The sequence below is a fragment of the Osmerus mordax genome, chromosome 15 (genome assembly GCF_038355195.1).
Source record: "Osmerus mordax isolate fOsmMor3 chromosome 15, fOsmMor3.pri, whole genome shotgun sequence".
In the NCBI taxonomy this organism is placed as follows: domain Eukaryota; kingdom Metazoa; phylum Chordata; class Actinopteri; order Osmeriformes; family Osmeridae; genus Osmerus; species Osmerus mordax.
The window spans coordinates 1,902,026-1,920,854 of NC_090064.1; the positions used below are offsets into that span (position 1 = coordinate 1,902,026).

The following is an 18,829-nucleotide window of genomic DNA, read 5'->3' on the forward strand; positions in this document are numbered from 1 at the left end:
CGGTACCAGTCCGTGGGTCATTTGGTACCGGGCCGCACAGAAAAATAATAATAAAATGTTTTCCTTTTACTTGATTATCAGAGTCTGAAAGACATTTTATTCTCAAAAAAGACCGGATTCTCTCCTTCTCCGCGGGCCTTTTCCCCTGAGCAAAAAATCTCTGCAAAGACGTTTGTTTACTCATTTTTTAGCAAGTTTGTGGGCTTCATTGAGCGGTAACTATCACACGCGTATCTTCCTCTTGACACATGACACGTGATAGTTACCACTCAATGAAGCCTGTTTGAGACAACAACTCTGCTGGTGTTTTGGATGTAGGCTGAATATCCTGACATCGCCACAAAAGCACTGCTTCCATTTCCAACATCCTTTGTGAAGCAGGATTTTCTGCCCTGACAGCAATCAAAACAAAATCACGGAATAAACTGGACATAAGGAACGCACTTCGGGTGTCACTGTCGTAGCTTCGTCTCGTTTACCCACAACAGTGGGACTGACAGATCGAAAGCTAACAAGTAACAATATAACGATGGAAAACCAGGCTAAAAAACGTAAAGATGGGGCTGAAAAATTAAGAGACAAAAAGACATCACATTCACTAGACGAGGTTTTACCAATAGAAAAACGGCTGTTTATACATAAAGCTCAAAAAAAAAAAACTCAAATCAGCAACAACAAAAAATCTCACGGGCTGCGCGTGCTCGCATTAAGTGTGGAAGTCGCTAACTAGCATCACATCAAACCCAGAATGTGCATGCATTAGCAGGGCAGCTGTGGTGGCGTAGGCCTATACGGAGGCCGGTTCTGGTGGGCCAGTTTGGATCAAAGTCCAGGGCCTATTCTTCCTCCCAGTCCGTCCCTGCCGGTCGGTGAAAATATGTCTTACATGAAACCGGTCCGTGGCGCAAAAAAGGTTGGGGACCGCTGCTCTAAATTACTCTTTCTTTTTCTGTCTCCCTCTCTCTATCCCTCACTCTCTCTTTCTCGGTCTCCCTCGTTCTATCCCTCTCTCTTTCTCTGTCTTCCTCGCTCGATCCCTCCCTCTCTTTCTCTCTCATTCTGCCTCTATATTTGTCTCTCTCCCACTCTCTCTTTCTATTGCTTGCGTGCTGCCCCTCTCTATCTCTCTATTCACTCTCCTCCACAAATACAATAACAAGTGTGACGTTAACATTTTCTTTCCTCCCTTGAGGCAGAGAGGCAGGGATTCATTAACTGAACATGACACAGCACACATTGCTACAGACCAACCCCAACATCACACACACATCTGATGTTACTGCCACAATAGCACACACATCTGATGTTACTACTACAATATCACACACATACATTTGATGTTACTGCTACGATATGACACACATCTGATGTTACTACCACAATATCACACACACATTTCATGTTATGTCCTACATTATCACACACACACACATCTGATATTTTTACACTCCACCTTTACTATGTCTGGCAGAAATAAGAAAGGCGAGATGAGAGAGGTTTAAGGCTTCATAGCCCAACTGCTCACAATGTTGTCAACATGTCACTTTGTAAATGCAGCGGGTCAACTGCACTGTTTAGAATGAAAAACCTATGTATGATTACATATCATTTCATGTTGAATTTCCCAAGTTGGACATAAATTGATTTCCTTAACATAGTGGAATCTGGTTTAGAAAATAAACCCAACTGATGCTCTTTAATTTGATTCAGTGAATCATTTACATTTATTCATTTAGCAGATGCTTTTATCCAAAGCGACTTCCAAGACAGAGCTTTACAAAAGTGCATAGGTCAATGATCATAAACAACAAGATAGCCCCAAAAACATTGCGGCCAGCCAAAACATGAAGCATACATTGCGAAAAGCAAATAAGTGCCAATGGGAAGAAACGTAAGAGCATGTAGTGTTGAATCAAGTGTTGATGTGGTTCCCTCAGTGAGTCATTTACTGTGCTGTGGTTCAGATCTCGGTGCTGGGACTGATGGCCAGTGTGGTCAGTATTGACCAGATCAGCACCATGCGTGTGTTGCGGACCATGCGGGCACTGCGGCCTCTCAGGGCTGTGGCCCGGTTCGCTGGAATCAGGGTAAGCTCCCCCCACCCAATCCGGAGCACCCAGTACCAGACGCTGGCTGTTGTAGAATGGTAGTAGACCTGCTGCTTCGGGTGGCTGGCTGTGGCTTCAACTCTGCATATTCTCTACCTGTCTCCTTCCAAGTTAGACGCCAGGACAACAGTCATCCAAACAGTACACCAAACCCTTTCTCTCCAAATTATTTCTCCAGGTTAGAATATTTTTTCTAAGAGCTTGTTGACTTGCAAATGGAGAACTGCAGACTAACATTTTACTTCCAGAGAGGCTAAACAGAAGTATGCATCTCTCCTTTGAAACATTCTCTTTTTTTCCTGCAGATCACTGTTAGAAGACTGGTAGCTAACTCTCTCTTTGGTTAGCTTTGTGACACACTAAACTACCTCTCTCTCTGTCTCCCTCCAGGTGTCCCTAGTAAGCTTGACTGCTTTCACATTAGGTTATCTCTCTGTGTCTCTCCACATGTCCCCACATAGCTTGGTTGCTAACACACTAGGATATCTCTCTCTGTCTCTCCAGGTGTCTCTAGTTAGCCTGGTTGCTAACACGCTAGGCTACTCAGATTTTGCTGCCATCAAATCCCTCCGAACCCTCAGGGCTCTCAGGCCTCTCAGAGCCCTGTCCAGATTTGAAGGCATGAGGGTAAGAGGCTCTCCTTCCTGTTCTCTCTCCCACGTCCTCCATAGTTCCATTATTTCCGTCTTCCACCACACTCTCCCCTGACTCAGCATGGTAGCAGCTAGACCTTTTCCTCCCTTCTCTCTCTTTCTCTCTCCCCACCTCCCTATCCACCTCTATTTCATGGCTCTAGTATCTGTATTGTGCTTTCCTTATTTCTTTGAACAATCTTGTAGAGAAAGGGGGATTTTTGGTTTGCTTGTACCCAACTGAAGTACTATTAGATAAGGATGGCAGGGAATTAACTTGTTAATAATATTTGTTAACTAGAGAGGGTACAATTTCTGGGAAAATTGTGAGGTGTGCTTGCATCGGTTGCAGCTGGGGCAGTTTTTTACACCACCTCTAAACCTATTGTTTACCTACCTGCTATGTGGCAGCCTCACATAGTTCAAACAGTTGCATCAAAACAAACTAATTGGGCAATCCTGTGTACAAATGACTTAAACTTCCCCTTTTTAAGCATTTACTCATGTTGCATTCATTCATTAATAAATAACCCCCTTTGAAACAAGCTTTTCCCAACTACGCGTGATACAAATTATAGTTTTAGCTTGTAACGTAAGTATATTTGCAGTAGTTCAACATTGATCAAATTGTTTTATCATCTGATGGATGCCTCTGTAGTTCACAAGAATCACCAGTTTGATCCCCGTGTCTGCCAAAAGTATTTGCTTCAAATGGTTGAATTTCTAGCAAACGAATACCATTACCATTGACAGTAAATAATGAATCAAACTGCCAGTGAAAGAGTCTGACTGAGGTAAACGGAAATACAGTACTGTCCAACTGAGCTCACATTATCAATCAAAATACAATTTAAACACACCCCATGCAAGAAATCGAGACAATAGCTGGATGCAGCAAGCTCATATCTACAAACGCAATGATCCTGGATGTTTTTGGTGTAGTATTGAGTGAAATATTAAATTTTAGAGACTTCAACGTAGTGAAACCCACCTCGCGCGTATCCACTCCAATCGTTTGGATATTGAATGGCATCGATTGCTCTACTAATCTAATACTAATCTAATCATTTGATACCCCTCTTGTGGTTATTTGCTATCAGTCCCACCACAATACTAGCTCAACAGTGCAAATACAGGGAAAACAAAGCTGACTAAGTATTAACTAACTGGTGGGTAGCTATTACTGTAACTGGCTAACACAGCATCCTGTGCTTTGGAGAAGTGGATTATCTGCTACAGAAGAGCACCCCCTAGCAGGCATAATGTACAATTTTCCCGCACATTTTTTTGAAAATTGAAATCCACTTCTCAGCTAACTCAACTCAGTTAACTATGAGTAATAATAATACTAATGACGTGTGTGGGACTGCTAACCTGAAGAACAAAGTTTTTGTCATCTGTAACTAGCAATGCAAGAGCAAAGTGACTTAAGACGTGTCGTTCACTGAGTCAGTCTCCACTGACTCACAGCTTGTATTGATTGTACAGCCCTTATGAACATACGCATCATGGGACGTCATGGCTTTGTGTGACGTCCTGACGTTTCTGACTGTGGCTAGCTAGTTAGCTAGCGTTAGCTTCACTTTTTGAAATTTTGAAATTATGCCTAAACCGTCAAACGAAACGTTCGCACGGATACTAGCAATACAATCGGGACCAAGACAAACGTTTGGACACCGATGTTGTTTATTTAAAAAAAATCAAGGGAAGAGTTAGGATGGGAAAATAATAATAAACTAGAGAGGGTACAATTTCTGGTGAAATTGTAGGGTGTGCTTGCTTGCGTCGGTTGCACAGGGGGGTCCGTTTTTTATGTCATTTTTACAACTGATATTTCTGTATATTTTATATAAAAATGCATACTTATTATTTATAAAGATTACATAGATTTATAAGCATTTTTTTTTGCTGCTCATTTACAACTAAAAATACGAGTGAAGTGTAGAATGAAATAGATGTCTTCTCATTTCCCCTGCAAGAGGCAGCCTCATAGTTGAATCAAAACGAATACATTTGGCAGACCGGTGTAAAAATTGACCTAATCTCTATGACTTAAACGTCCTTTTAAGTTTTTCCCTTGTGATATTTTCAGGCATTTAGCCTACTCATATTGCATTCATTCATGAATAAAGAACCCCCTTTGAAGATTATTCTACGACGTTACCCGGCAGTAGAAGATGGAATCGCGATTCAAACAGTACCATCTGCTAACTGAAAATATGCCCCCAAAAACGTAAATAAGCTTGACATTTATTTAGTGGAAAATCGCTTTAATAAAAAGCTCACTGGTAGCGATCATTGTCAGTAACAATGCAAAGTGCGATATAGCCCTGTGTGGAGAAGCTGCCCCGGTAAATTGTACTACTACAGTACAGTAGACTAGCTACTGCTGTGTTCGTCTTGGTCGCGATTGCGTTGATTGAATTGGATTTAACGTTCCGTTGTACGGTTAAGGCTGAAATTAATTATTTTCATGAACAGATTTACAAAGCTTAGGCTGTGGCAATGAAGTTAAGGTTAGTAGTTAGATAGACTTTTGGTTTAAGTAAGGGGAGTGCCGAACATGTTGTGTCGCCGTTTGACTTCCTACAGCTGTGTAGATGTTTTTGTAGTGTCTCGCGTAGGCTACAGCGTTGCAGTGAGCAACACTGGTTTGAAACCACAGGTAATGATAATTTCACCCACAAATCGTTTACTTGTAATGTAATGTCATAATAAATCCTACAACGAAAAAGTATTTGTGAGAAACGATTGAAAACAGATGCATCATAGACCACTGTAGTATGTGTTGCCCGGGCAACAGAGGCTAATGTCATGATGCTAATGCTTCAGTGAAATAGTAGCCTACCGTTTCCGAAAGTAGATGTGGGCCTACTTCCTTAATAATATCAGCTAATATTGTACACTACATTTCACAATTGTGTTTCACATCACAAAGTAAAATGAGTAAATAGTTATCACCCTGGCCTCTTCACTTGTGCTGTTTCTGCAGCTGCCTTGCTGTAAAGCTATAGTTAGCCTAGCTATCTCCCAGAAGTTAACAAGCGGCTAAACTAATGTTCTGCTACAGGTAGTCACGCGTTTTCGTGACGGTAGTGACGTTAGTAACGTCAGTGACTGTGGCTAGCAAATTAGCCACCGTTAGCTTCACCTTTCACCACAAAAACGTAATTTCTACTTAAACCGTGCAACGGAACGTAAATCCCAATAGAAGCAACTCAATCGCTACCAAGACGAAACTTTTGACACCTAGGTTGTCTAAGTAGGCCAAATATTGACTGAGTTTTAGGGGGGCAAAAATAATAATAATATATATGTGAGAGAACAAAGGTTGTGCCCTTGCCAAAGGCAAAGCACACCCAACTAGAGAGGGTACAATTTCTGTGGAAATTGTAGGGTGTGCTTGCTTGCGTCGGTTGCACAAGGGTCCGTTTTTTAATGCCATTTTTACAACTGATATTTCTGTATATTTTATATAAAAATGCATAGGCCTACTTATTATTTATAAAGATTACATAGATTTAAAAGCAACTTTTTTTTGCTGCTCATTTACAACTCAAACTACGAGTGAAGTGTAGAATGAAATAGATGTCTTCTCATTTCCCCTGCAAGAGGCAGCCTCATAGCTGAATCAAAACGAATACATTTGGCAGACCGGTGTAAAAATTTACCTAATCCCTATGACTTAAACATCCTTTTAAGTTTTTCCCTTCTCGTGATATTTTCAGGCATTTAGCCTACTCATATTGCATTCATTCATGAATAAAGAACCCCCTTTGAAGATTATTCTACGACCTTACCCGGCAGTAGAAGATGGAATCGAGATTCAAACAGTACCATCTGCTAACTGAAAATATGCCCCCAAAAACGTAAATAAGCTTGACATTTATTTAGTGGAAAATCGCTCATTCATAAAAAGCTCACTGGTAGCGATCATTGTCAGTAACAATTGCAGGGCTATATATGGATGGGCGAACGATGCCTTGTGAAGCTTTGGTGGTTTCTTCCGGATTGTGCCGGCCCAAAGAGCCGAACTATCGGCGCATTGAAAATGAACAGCGTCATATGGCAGCCGTTTAAACTGGCTGAATGAGGCGTAGTGGTTGTCTCCGATGGACTACCCTACGTTATTTAATATTTTAATTAAGGCTACATGTGTTCATTTTTATCTGATATTAGTGCTCACACATTAAAATGTTGTCATACATCTGTAGGCCATTAGTATTACGTCATTTTCTCACAGTAAAAGTTAAAGAATATCTTAGGAGGTTCCCTGCAATGGGGCGCGGACTCGGGTATCCAGACTTGCATTATCAATACGTTGTCGTACAACGCTTTAACCAGCTACACCACCGAAAAAGCCGTTACCTGTCGATGCGGGTGGACGGACTTTATACGATATGGTTTTTATATCAATTAAACTAGATTACACTGTTTTTTTCTTATTCTTAACATTTGTGATATGTAGGCCTATTGTGAACGGGGGACTTTATTTTTACTAATTATTATTACTGTTGACAATGTTGACGAATCATCAACATTTGTTTTCTTGGCACTGTATAGACCTACCTAGTCCTATCATGTTACGTTTCATTTCAATAAAATAACAACACTCAAGTGCACGGATTTATAATTATTACAATACGGATTTGGCTAAATAATTATGACTGATGGAAGAAACTCGAGCGATGCCTGGTGCTGCTTCTCTGGCAATGTGAGATTTGTCTTTAACAAGAAGCGGTGGCTTCGTTCCTTCTATGGCTCTGGTTCAGAAGAGCGGCAAAACTTCGAACCAGTTCGTGACGTTTGAAGCATTGAACGTCATCTGTCACGTGGTTTCGTAATTTGATACAAGCTCCAAAACACTTTTTCGAAACTGTGCGTATTGGTTTTGCGACACATGCATCGATGTGCAGTGCAACTATAACTATAAAACAAATCAATATAAAACATACCTTAACATTTCCAGAAACAGTATGCACAGCAATACAGCTTTCAAGGATAATCTTTTTTGTTTATAAGGTTATCACCACTCCTCAGAGCATGGGGATTGGAAGGTGCAAAATACAACAATGGCCTCCACCGGGTGGGAGGGAATACCGTCCCCCCTTGTCAGAATAGAGTCATCAAGGTGCAAAATTAAGCGTCAAGGGGTCAAGTTGATCAGATCTACACTGATTCAGCCCTACCCCGTACACCTCTCTCTCTCTGTCTTCTTCCTCTGCCTCCCCTCTCCCCATTCCTCCTCATCTAGTGTGTCCTCTGACAGTATTACACTGTATCATTGCATGTGAAGTATCTCTCCTCCATTTACCTCATCCACACTTCACCAGGTGTTTGTCCAACTCATAACTGCTAAAGCCTAACTGGACCACTACCAGCAGTATTATAATATGTGCATGTGTGCTAGCTGAGTGCTGAGCTTCATCTTGCTGCATCCCTCCTGACTTCCTGTTTCCCCCATACAGACACCTGCTTTGTATGTCTCACTGATTCAAGTGTGTCAGGATTACTACAACTCAATGTTGCACAAGTAGCAACCAAGCTAATTTAGCTCTTCAAACTGCATAGAACACAATTAAGTAAAACAAGTTTACAGTAATTTGCATTGCAGGGTCTCATATGGGACATATAGGGCAGGCAACTCGACTATACAGTGTCCTGAATTATTATTATTATTATTAGTAGTAGTAGTAGAAGTATTACTGTACAGTACTGTAAGTAGCATTATTGCACCACAGTACAGCAATTTTAGTAGTATTTCTGCCGAGCAAGACTGTAATGTTAATAAGAATAATATTAGTAGTATTACTGCAGTTGTTAACTGTAATTGCTTCATGTTTGTCAGCATTGTGTATTCAGTTCTTTAATGCTCAAACCTCTTTGATGATCCCTGAAATTTGGTCTCTCTGACACAGATTAAACCTGGTCCCAAACCACAGCAGATTAAACCTGGTTCTACACTAAAGAAGCTAAACCTGTTCCTGGACTACAACAGATTAAACCTGGTCTTAAACTAGTACAGCAGATTAAACCCGGTTTTAGATTACAAGAAAATATCTGTGGTTAAGATAGTCCTAATCTAGGATTCTTTTGTGTTCATAAAACCAAGCCCTGATGTCCCTCCTTAGAGAACAGATGTTTCCTGTCCTTGTAACCCTGTGTTAGACCCAGCCATGCTCTCTAGTAGGGATGTCATTTACTCTGACAGACAGGGGAAATTACATAATTTCCTTTGACAGCAAGTGAACATGACCTCACTTCCTCTCACTGGGATTTGTATGGCTTTCCATTTAGATTCTGTTCTACTCTGCTCTAATGGCACTGTACTGTACTCTATGGAACTCTGCTGTATTCTACTGGATTGTACTTTACGTTACTCTACTGTACATTATTCTACTGTACCCTATGGTACTCTGTCCTGCTTTGTTTGACTAAACTCTGCTCTGATCAGTTGTCGTCTCCTGTTTTGTCCTTTTCTTTCTTCTCATTTATCGTGTGTGTATGGTGTGTGTGTATGGTGTGTGTGTTTGGTGTGTGTGTTTGGTGTGTCTCTCCAGGTGGTGGTGAACGCTCTCATAGGGGCTATTCCATCCATCATGAACGTGTTGTTGGTGTGCCTCATCTTCTGGCTCATCTTTAGCATCATGGGGGTCAACCTGTTTGCAGGGAAGTTTGGGCGTTGTGTGAATAGGACAGGGTACATCTACGATGCCTCCTTCGTCAACAACAAGACAGACTGTCTGGCGCTCAACAACACACAGTTCTACTGGAGCAAGGTCAAGGTCAACTTTGACAACGTGGGAGCTGGCTACCTCGCCCTCTTACAAGTGGTGAGGCCATGGAGCAAGTTTTTGAACTTTTCTCTCTCTCTCTTTTCCTCCTCCTCTCCTGTATTTTCTCTTCCTCTCACAGTTTGACTCTTCATTTTCCTCCCACTCCTAAGTTGCGGCGTTCCTCTTCTGCCCACCTTGGCGTCCGGAGAGCTCCTGAATCAATCACACCGCCAGCACCGTGCCTGTTGGTGCTATATTTAGCGGCGGAGGAGGCTATTAGAGAAGGATGTTGTTTGGCTCAGCGAGACTGCAAGCACTTCATTCTTCCCTTTAACTTAGTTGGCGCCGTAGCCTAGCAACAATTCACTTTGTTCCCCTTCATCTCCATCACCTTGGTGAGGCTCCCCATCCTCCATCTCTGTACCCCCCTCCATTTCTGTAACCCCCCCACCTCCATCTGTGTAACCACCCCACCTACATTTCTGTAACCCCCCCACCTTCATCTCTGTAGCCCCCACCACCATCTCTACCCCCTCCACCACATCTTTTCTCCCCCTTCTGCAGTTCTCAAGAATAGCCTAGACTTAGCCTAGTCATTCACAAAAAGACCAAATTAACGTGTAACCAAGGCGATAAGGCCTACCACCGTGATTTCTCTTGACAAGCAGCCACTTGTGCTGAAGAAAGGCTCAACTCTCCTTCACTGTTCTCTTCTCTTTCCCCTCTCTTTCAGCTCTCTCTCTCAAAGTTCTCTCTCCTCTTCTCCAGCTTTCTTTCTCGCTTTCTCAATGTCAACAGTCAGGCTACAGGAAGTCTATAAAAGGCTTTCTCTCTGTCATTCATGAATCCCTGTTCTGACATGCATTAGGTACATGTCTTATACAGAATGGCATGGACAACCAATACTGGGCTACTGACAGCACAGAACAGAGAGCAGTTCTGTTCAAAGCATGGATTTTATGCTTTTTTTCTCTAATGTCTTTTGTGCGTGTTTCATGTGTAGGATCTAACTCTAGTGTCTGTACTTCGTTCCAAGGCTACGTTCAAGGGCTGGATGGATATCATGTATGCAGCTGTAGATTCTCGTGCTGTGAGTTATTATTCTAATGTCATATTACAAAACCCCCCTTAACCCCAACCCTACATAGAATACAAGCTTATCATAGTACTGTCCTCCAACCTGCTCAGAGTTTCCTAATTTTCTGTGTGTGTGTATCCAGGTAGAGGAGCAGCCTATCAAGGAAGTGAACCTGTACATGTACCTGTACTTTGTCATCTTCATCATCTTCGGTTCCTTCTTCACCCTCAACCTCTTCATCGGCGTCATCATCGACAACTTCAACCAGCAAAAGAGAAAGATGAGTATCACTTCCACTCTGCTGACACATCTATAGCAGGGGAGAGAACAATGATGTGTGTGTAGACAATTGTGGTTAACAGAGAGGTGTTTACTTAGGGGGCCAGGATATCTTCATGACTGAAGAGCAGAAGAAGTACTACAATGCCATGAAGAAGCTGGGCTCCAAGAAGCCTCAGAAGCCCATCCCCCGACCCCTGGTATGCCTCTACAAACACACCATCTTAAACGGCAGAAGCTCCATACCCTTTCTGACCACTCCTCCTCCTCCTTACAGAATCCAGTGCAGGGCTTCTTCTTTGACCTGGTGGGCAAGCAGGCATTTGACATCATCATCATGATCCTTATCCTGCTCAACATGATCACGATGATGGTGGAGACAGACGAGCAGTCGCCCAGGATGGAGATCATCCTCAACGACATCAACCTGGGCTTCATCGTGGTGTTCTCCTGCGAGTGCCTCGTTAAGATTGTGGCGCTGCGCTGCTACTTCTTCACCATTGGCTGGAATATCTTTGACTTTGTGGTGGTCATCCTCTCCATTGTGGGTAAGATAACCCAGTTCTCTGGTTCAGTATCCAAACGGGACCCTCTGGTTCCAAACTCCTGTGAACACCATAACACCTCCAACACAGCACACTGAGACGCAGTGATGTCATTTTTCCCCATAGTACTGTAGTCATGATGAGTCAAGATGATAAAACACTTTGGCTCCGTGCCTGGCCAAGGGCCTTCAAGTCATTCACACAACATTCACCTAGAGACAGAGTTAGCTGCAGCTGAATGCCCCTGTAGGGACAGCGCTATAATTTTTATGTCTGAACCCTGAGCCATCACTGGTTACACCCTATCAGAACAGCTTCTATCTCTCTTAACTCTCTGTAAACCATCACCTTTGTCACTAGAACGGTGTGTTGATCTTCCATGTATGTTTTTTCTTAGCATGTATGGCTTGTTGCTGGCATTTAATGTTCGTGAGTCCCTGACATGGTTCTAAACTAGCTTGAGTGAGATAAAATGTCTGTCTTTTGTTGACACTGCTGCTGACAACTAGGTTGTATGTGTGTGTCTGTATATGTATGTGTGGTTCTCAATATGACCCTGGTCCAGGGACAGGGTTGAATGTGAGTGTGTGCGTGCGTGTGTATTTGTATGTGTGTGTGAATGTGTGGACAAGGCTGAGTGTGGGAGGTGCAGCAGCAGCAATCAAGACTGTCTCAGTGGGTCTCTGGGGGGGAATCACACATGATTATGTATGTGGGGGGGGGGGGTTGCTAACAGTTAATGGTTAGAAGGAGGGGGAATCTACATAGGAACACCTACACCAGAGCCTAAATGAGAGTGTACTAACATTGTAATACCCACACCTACCATTTTACTCAACAACAACAGCCCATGCCCAGTGTGTGACCCAGCCTGCTCTGTTGCTCATCTTCCTCTCTCTCCCAGGCATCGTACTTGCTGACATCATCGAAAAGTACTTCGTCTCGCCAACACTGTTCCGAGTGATCCGATTGGCTCGCATCGGTCGGGTCCTACGTCTGATCCGAGGTGCCAAGGGGATCAGGACACTCCTCTTCGCCTTGATGATGTCACTTCCTGCGCTGTTCAACATCGGGCTCCTCCTCTTCCTGGTCATGTTCATCTACGCCATCTTCGGCATGGCCAACTTCGCTTACGTCAAGAAGCAGGCGGGCATTGACGACATGTTCAACTTTGAGACGTTTGGGAACAGCATGATCTGCTTGTTCCAGATCACAACCTCTGCCGGCTGGGACAACCTCCTCTCCCCAATCCTCAACAACTCTCCAGAGGAGTGCAACCCCCACCTTCCCCACACCGGCACCAACGCCAAGGGCAACTGCGGCAACCCTTCCGTGGGCATCACATTCTTCGTCACCTACATCATCATCTCCTTCCTAATTGTGGTCAACATGTACATCGCCATCATCCTGGAGAACTTCAGTGTGGCTACGGAAGAGAGCACGGAGCCGCTCAGTGAAGACGACTTTGAGATGTTCTACGAGGTGAGCCGATGGAACCCATATTATACCCAATATAACATTATAGAATACAGGCCTAACATGTCTCATATAAGTTAACCCATTTAGAGAGTAAGTTAAGAGTAAATATTTTCAAAGATCCGCACAGCATAAGTTATTTTTCAGAAACTGTAGCTAGTGGGCTTAGTTAGCTGCCAGGCTAAGTTACCTAGCAGTATACCCATAGCAATGCCACTACCATGCTAATGTTACTGTGCTAGCCTTCTATTTAGTACATGCTGAAGCCATACCAAGCATTTGTTGTGTCGTTTTCGGAAAATATTCAATTGGAATGTTTGAATCACATATTTTTTACACTGTGGCACCCACTTTTAAACACTCACATATGTGACACTACTCCTTAATGGGTTGAATAGTACCTGAAATAATAGTGTGATATAACTATGAAGGGACCAGAATGTCTGATATATTCTACAATAAAGTTAATAATGTACAGTGTATTAATGCAGTATCATCTGCTGTCATCATCTACTGTACATATTGACTAATAGTACACAGCCTATAGAAAGCTTTGCTCCGTCCTGTGATGAAGCTGGAAGGAGAGTGTGACCTGGTGCTGTGCAGCACGGCCTCATGTTCCTCACACATTCACACCTCTGGCACATAGCACCCAGGAGTCCTCACCAATAACAGCTCTAAGAAACTTGCACATCCCAGACTGATTTGATTCTAATCCTGCTGTAGCTTTGAACCGAATACAAGAGAGACAAGTGTTCTGTGTCTGACCTCTGTGGTCTTCTTCCAGGTGTGGGAGAAGTTTGACCCCGAGGCCACCCAGTTCATCGAGTACGCAAAGCTCTCCGACTTTGCCGACACGCTTTCGGAACCTCTGCGCATCGCCAAGCCAAACAAAATCAAGCTGATCTCGATGGACCTGCCCATGGTCAGCGGAGACAAGATCCACTGCCTGGACATCCTGTTTGCCTTTACCAAGCGCGTCCTGGGCGAGTCTGGGGAGATGGATGCCCTCAAGCAGCAGATGGAGGAGAAGTTCATGATGGCCAACCCTTCCAAGATCTCCTACGAGCCCATCACCACCACCCTGAGACGGAAGCAGGAGGACGTGTCGGCTGCCGTCATCCAGCGCTGTTATCGGAGACACCTGGTGCGTCGTCAGATGAAGCAGGCCTCGCTGCTCTATCGGCAGATTAACACCGCCACACACTCCCCCAGCGGGGGGCGGGGGGGCGGCAGCACAGGGGCCGGCAGCGAGGACGAGGCGGATGGAGGGGCTGGGCGGGCGACGCCAGAGAAGGAGGGGCTGATCGCCCTGATGATGAAGGAGAACTATGGCGGAGGAGGGGAGATGAAGCGCTCAGACACTCTGTCCTCCACCTCGTCACCACCCTCCTACGACAGCGTTACTCGGGCCACCAGCGAAGTGATCCACATCCTCATCCCAGGTGGCGACTGCTGTGACCTGCCCAGTCCTGCTGAGCCCTGCAGCCCCTTGTCCTCTGACCCCGACCCCAACAGACACCAGAAGAGTCTTCAGTAGAAACAAGCCATGTAGGACACGCCCCCCTACTCCCATAGTCTAGCTTGTTGACAGAATGTACTGTAGATCAGAAGGATTCTGTCTGGGGGAGACAAAGGGGGAGGAGGGAGGGAGGGAGGAGGAGGAGTGAGAAGACGACAAGGGAGAGGAGGGGGAGTGAGAAGAGGAGGAGGGACAGGAGGAGGAGGACAGGAGGAGGAGAGAGAAAAGGAGAGGAGGAGATGGGGGGATAGGAGTAAGAGGAGGAGGTGATAGAGAGAGGAAAGAGAGGAAGGAAAGGAGGAATGAGAAGAGGAGGGAGATGAGGAAGAGAGAGGAATGAGAGAACTTCCACATGCGGCTCACCATGCATGGATGATGACTCTCTCTGTCCTCCATGGATGAAGAAAGGCTACCTTGGACCCACAATTTCAGACATGTCAGGTCAACTGTGGCTGAACATCCATATGAATGGGTGACCTCAGCAAAGGTCACAGGTGTTACAATGACCACAGGACCAATGGGACGATTTGTTTAAAAGACCAGAGGACCTGATCACAGCTAGTCAATATTGGATCAATATCTCTAGCATTACCCAAACTGTGGGCATATGGAAGGACAGCTACGATCAATTGTGGATGATGGTTGATCTCCATGTTCACCTGAAGGACCGCCGTTTGACCAAAGCAAGATCAAACAGTGACAAAGGGATACACATTTTTCAGAATATAAATGTAACTTTGTTGATGTTACCAGTCTTTATAGCACTAAAATTATGATGATGACATTTTTTTATATTTTTTAGAGTATAAGTGGAATCGTGGTCTTATCAGACATGGAGAACCATGATTTAACCAATCTGAAATCCTGAATAAAGGAACCCTGACCACATGAAAACCACACAGGCCGAAGGAGAGAGCAGGAAATATGACCGCTGGCATGCACACATTTTATCACAGTTCAATTGCTACTTCCTTTAATTAAATGTCACATTTAAGTTTACACATTAAAAACAAGGTTCATCTGGTCTAGCAGCACTCAAGTCATTGTATCATCAATGACCACCTGGCCATGGTTGGTGCTATAGCCAGGCTGCTAGGAGACAATCAGCATCTCATGATTGAACAGGTCTTTATTTCTCTCTCCTTGTAGAGCTTAGTTTGGTTTAGTTGCTCTAACTGGCTCTGAGTGTGTTCCTTTGGTCCCCAGGGTCAGGGTTTCCTAGCCAGCAATGACCGTAACTAGGGTCCTGCTTCTTTATGAGTTCAAGTATTGGTTCAGCATGCGTCACAGTAGAGGGCATGCTCAAGGCACGATAAACATGTCTTTATCTATTTTGCACAAATTACCTGCGTTTGGTTAGCAATAATTTGCTATGTTTAAGAGGATTATTTACAAAAAGATGTGTCAAAGTTTGTATTGTACAAAGTCCTGGCTCTATATATGGTGACGTGTCTCCTGTCCCTTCCAGAGTATATCCCGTTTCTGGGCTAGAAGCTGGGTTAGGGGATGGAGCTCCTCTGCTCTTTCCTCCTGCTCTAGATAACTGTAATAATAACAAAAACACTGCACAACTGTTTCCTGTCAGGTTGGGGTTCCATATGTAAAGAAGGGCTGTTTTCTGTAGCAATAGAGCCAGCGTGTGCCTGCTAGGACATGGATCCACACATACCTGGACACAAACACACCTGTATAATGATATACATGGTCACACATACATGGATACAGTCAGTGTGTTAATGTTTATCTATGTACCGGGATAGTTAGGACAACACCAGATACCTTGTACAGTGTGTATACTTGTGTAGGTACAGCAAATATCTCTGAAGAGGCTCAATTCCCAGTCTGTCCAACTCCACCTCTTGAATACACACCCCACTATCTCCACCTTTACAACACACACCCCACTAACTCCTTGTCTACCACACTCACTCCAACTCTACCATAACTCCACAACACTAACCATAACTCTATAACACTCAACCCACAATCCATAACACTACAACACAAACCCTAATCCCATAATTAAAATTCATAGTTGAATTTAGGCATTATTTAAATTCTGCCATTTAAGAAGATTTTATTTCAAATATAGAGCTAGAGGCTGTTCGTATCCAGACTCAACTATGACCCCCTGCTATTATAGAGTTCCTACTGATCAAGCCTCTCAGTCCATAATGTTGGACTGCTGATCTGGGAGCAGTTGTACCTTCTGAATGGCATTACATGGACCAGACTGTACTCTGAACTTGGATCAGATGCTCTGCTCTGTTCTGGGGTTAGGGTGAAGGCGGGCTGGCTATTTGCTGCTATGGTGTGACTGGCTATAGATCATATGAGAGGCTGTCCCAACCAGAGAAATCTGATTGCATGCTATTTAGGTACCAGGTACCACAGAGACAGGTACCTGGTACAAGACAGGGTTGTTTAACTGTGGAGGGGCAGAGATCAACATCTCAACTCTTTAATTCCCCAACATACTGTTCTAGTTGTAAACAAGAGATGCTTTAGTCTGAACAAAGATGCAGAAATACATCAAAGCAATGCTAAGCGGTTTCATCGTTAATTATCCTGATTGTTTATATGACCTGTGTGAGAAATGCAATACACCTGTTATTTCTTACAGTAAGCAGTCCTTAATGTATGATCATTATTTATTTTTCGTCATCAGGATATTTTCTCAGAGCAATTCTCACTGCTCATCCACAATGCTGTGCCTCCGTGAACCACGCTCGTGTAGAGAAACTGTACTAGACAAAACTACTTTTTAGTTGAAACACTTTTTAGTACTTTGCAAATAAGTGTCTGTATATATAAAACTAGCCTCCGGTAATAAAAAAAGTGAGTCTACTGTATGTCTGCTCTCTTCATTTGAGAGTACTGTGTGTGTGTGTGTGTGTGTGTGTGTGTGTGTGTGTGTGTGTGTGTGTGTGTGTGTGTGTGTGTGCGTGCGTGCGTGCGTGCGTGCGTGCGTGCGTGCGTGTGTGTGTGTCTCTGCATCTGCTGGTGTGTGCAGTATGTGTGTTAGAAGCTTGGAGCTCTGACAGAAACAAAGTCTTCTGTTCAACAGTTGGAAAAACTCTCCCATCCTCCTCTCGTATCCTATCTTTTATCCTCGCTTCATCTTTATGTGAAAATGCACACTTTGCTCCTTCAGGTGCTGCTTGTCAATGGTCATCTCATGATCTCTCTGAACAAATACAGTACTTCAATCTGAAAGCCTTGTTCAGTGTTACTTTCTACCATAGTTTCCCACCATGGCTATATTCTCTCTCTGTACATACACACACACACCCAGGGGAGGGTGCTGGAAGTGGGACAAAAAAAAGGCAACTCCTGCTGGTTCGATGGATTGTTATCAGACTCTACATGGTTGCACCAGCTTTGTGTAAATTCAAACGCAGCCTCATTTAATGGAGTTGGTTATGGCTGATGTTCAGGAGGAGAAGACCTCACATCAACTGTCCCCCCCTTTCACAAATTTCAGTGCTATAGCTCCTCCCAGGTCCAACACAGAGGAAAACGCATTAATACCCTCAGAGGCCCATCTGAGGGTAAAGCTTCGTCTTGGCCAGCCCAGCCCCTCTCTGAATAGCTTGCTTCTTCCACAGAGATTCCAGAAGACGGTCTTCATGCTCCCTCTTCATGCTCCCCGAAGGCCCCGGTCCCCTGCCCTGCTGTCTGTATTCCTTTCTTTTTTGGGCCCTCAGTCGTTATCTGCACCTCCTGTTTTTCCGTCCGGCATCCTCACTCCTCCTGCCCCCCCTTCTGTGTCTGCGGAGCCTCCTCTATCCCTACCTGCAGGTGGCACTACAGTAATCCTCCCTCCGACCCTCTACCACCTTCACTACCTTCACCACCTTCATAACCTTCACCACCTTTACCACCTTCACCTACACCACCTTCACCATCTTGGGAGTCAGCCTGGACCTGACTCCCACGTAACCCTGATCACGGTGACTCCTCCAGCATGCCCCGCTACATCCTCAGCTTCCATGCCCTCCCCAGTCTCCCCTCCCTACAGATCATCATCCTCCAAGGTAGTTACGTTGACCTGGCCAACCGCCTTCATCTTTCTCTAATCTCTGTACGCCGCACCATCGATGGACCAGCAGGCTCCTCCACCAGGAACCCTCCCGGCGCTGCAAACTCACAACTCCAAAGTTCACCTACAACTTTTCCCTGTACAGAGACGTCTGCTCTGCCTCCCCAAACATCATTCACAGCTGGATGACTACCTCTCCCTTATCCTCCAGCTGCCCTGCTGTTTGGTGGCATAGCTTTTCACACCTACCATGTGTCTCACCTCCAAAGCCATAGGTCGCCTCCAGCTATTCAATGAGAGCATTCTGGGGTGCCCTGGTTGCAGAATTGTATTGCCAGATGTTTGCTGCCCTCTCCACCCAGCCCTGCTCT

The 18,829-nt window shown here is 44.4% G+C and overlaps 1 protein-coding gene across 4 annotated transcripts in view; it reads left to right on the forward strand.

The window, feature by feature from the left end:
• The window catches only part of LOC136957626 (sodium channel protein type 5 subunit alpha-like), a 188,118-nt gene extending 173,591 nt beyond the window's left edge, over window positions 1–14,527 (forward strand). For 2 of the 4 annotated variants that reach the window (XM_067251701.1, XM_067251703.1), the window contains exons 19-26: window positions 2,613–2,735; window positions 9,301–9,573; window positions 10,553–10,606; window positions 10,737–10,878; window positions 10,973–11,073; window positions 11,151–11,421; window positions 12,323–12,900; window positions 13,682–14,527. In XM_067251701.1, the coding sequence (XP_067107802.1) occupies window positions 2,613–2,735; window positions 9,301–9,573; window positions 10,553–10,606; window positions 10,737–10,878; window positions 10,973–11,073; window positions 11,151–11,421; window positions 12,323–12,900; window positions 13,682–14,434 (2,295 nt within the window). In that variant the 3' untranslated portion in view covers window positions 14,435–14,527. Of the gene's footprint in view, window positions 1–1,964; window positions 2,088–2,612; window positions 2,736–9,300; window positions 9,574–10,552; window positions 10,607–10,736; window positions 10,879–10,972; window positions 11,074–11,150; window positions 11,422–12,322; window positions 12,901–13,681 lie in introns of all 4 variants that reach the window. The other 2 variants (XM_067251702.1, XM_067251704.1) reach the window with 2 other exon arrangements.
• Window positions 14,528–18,829: the final 4,302 nt, after the last annotated feature.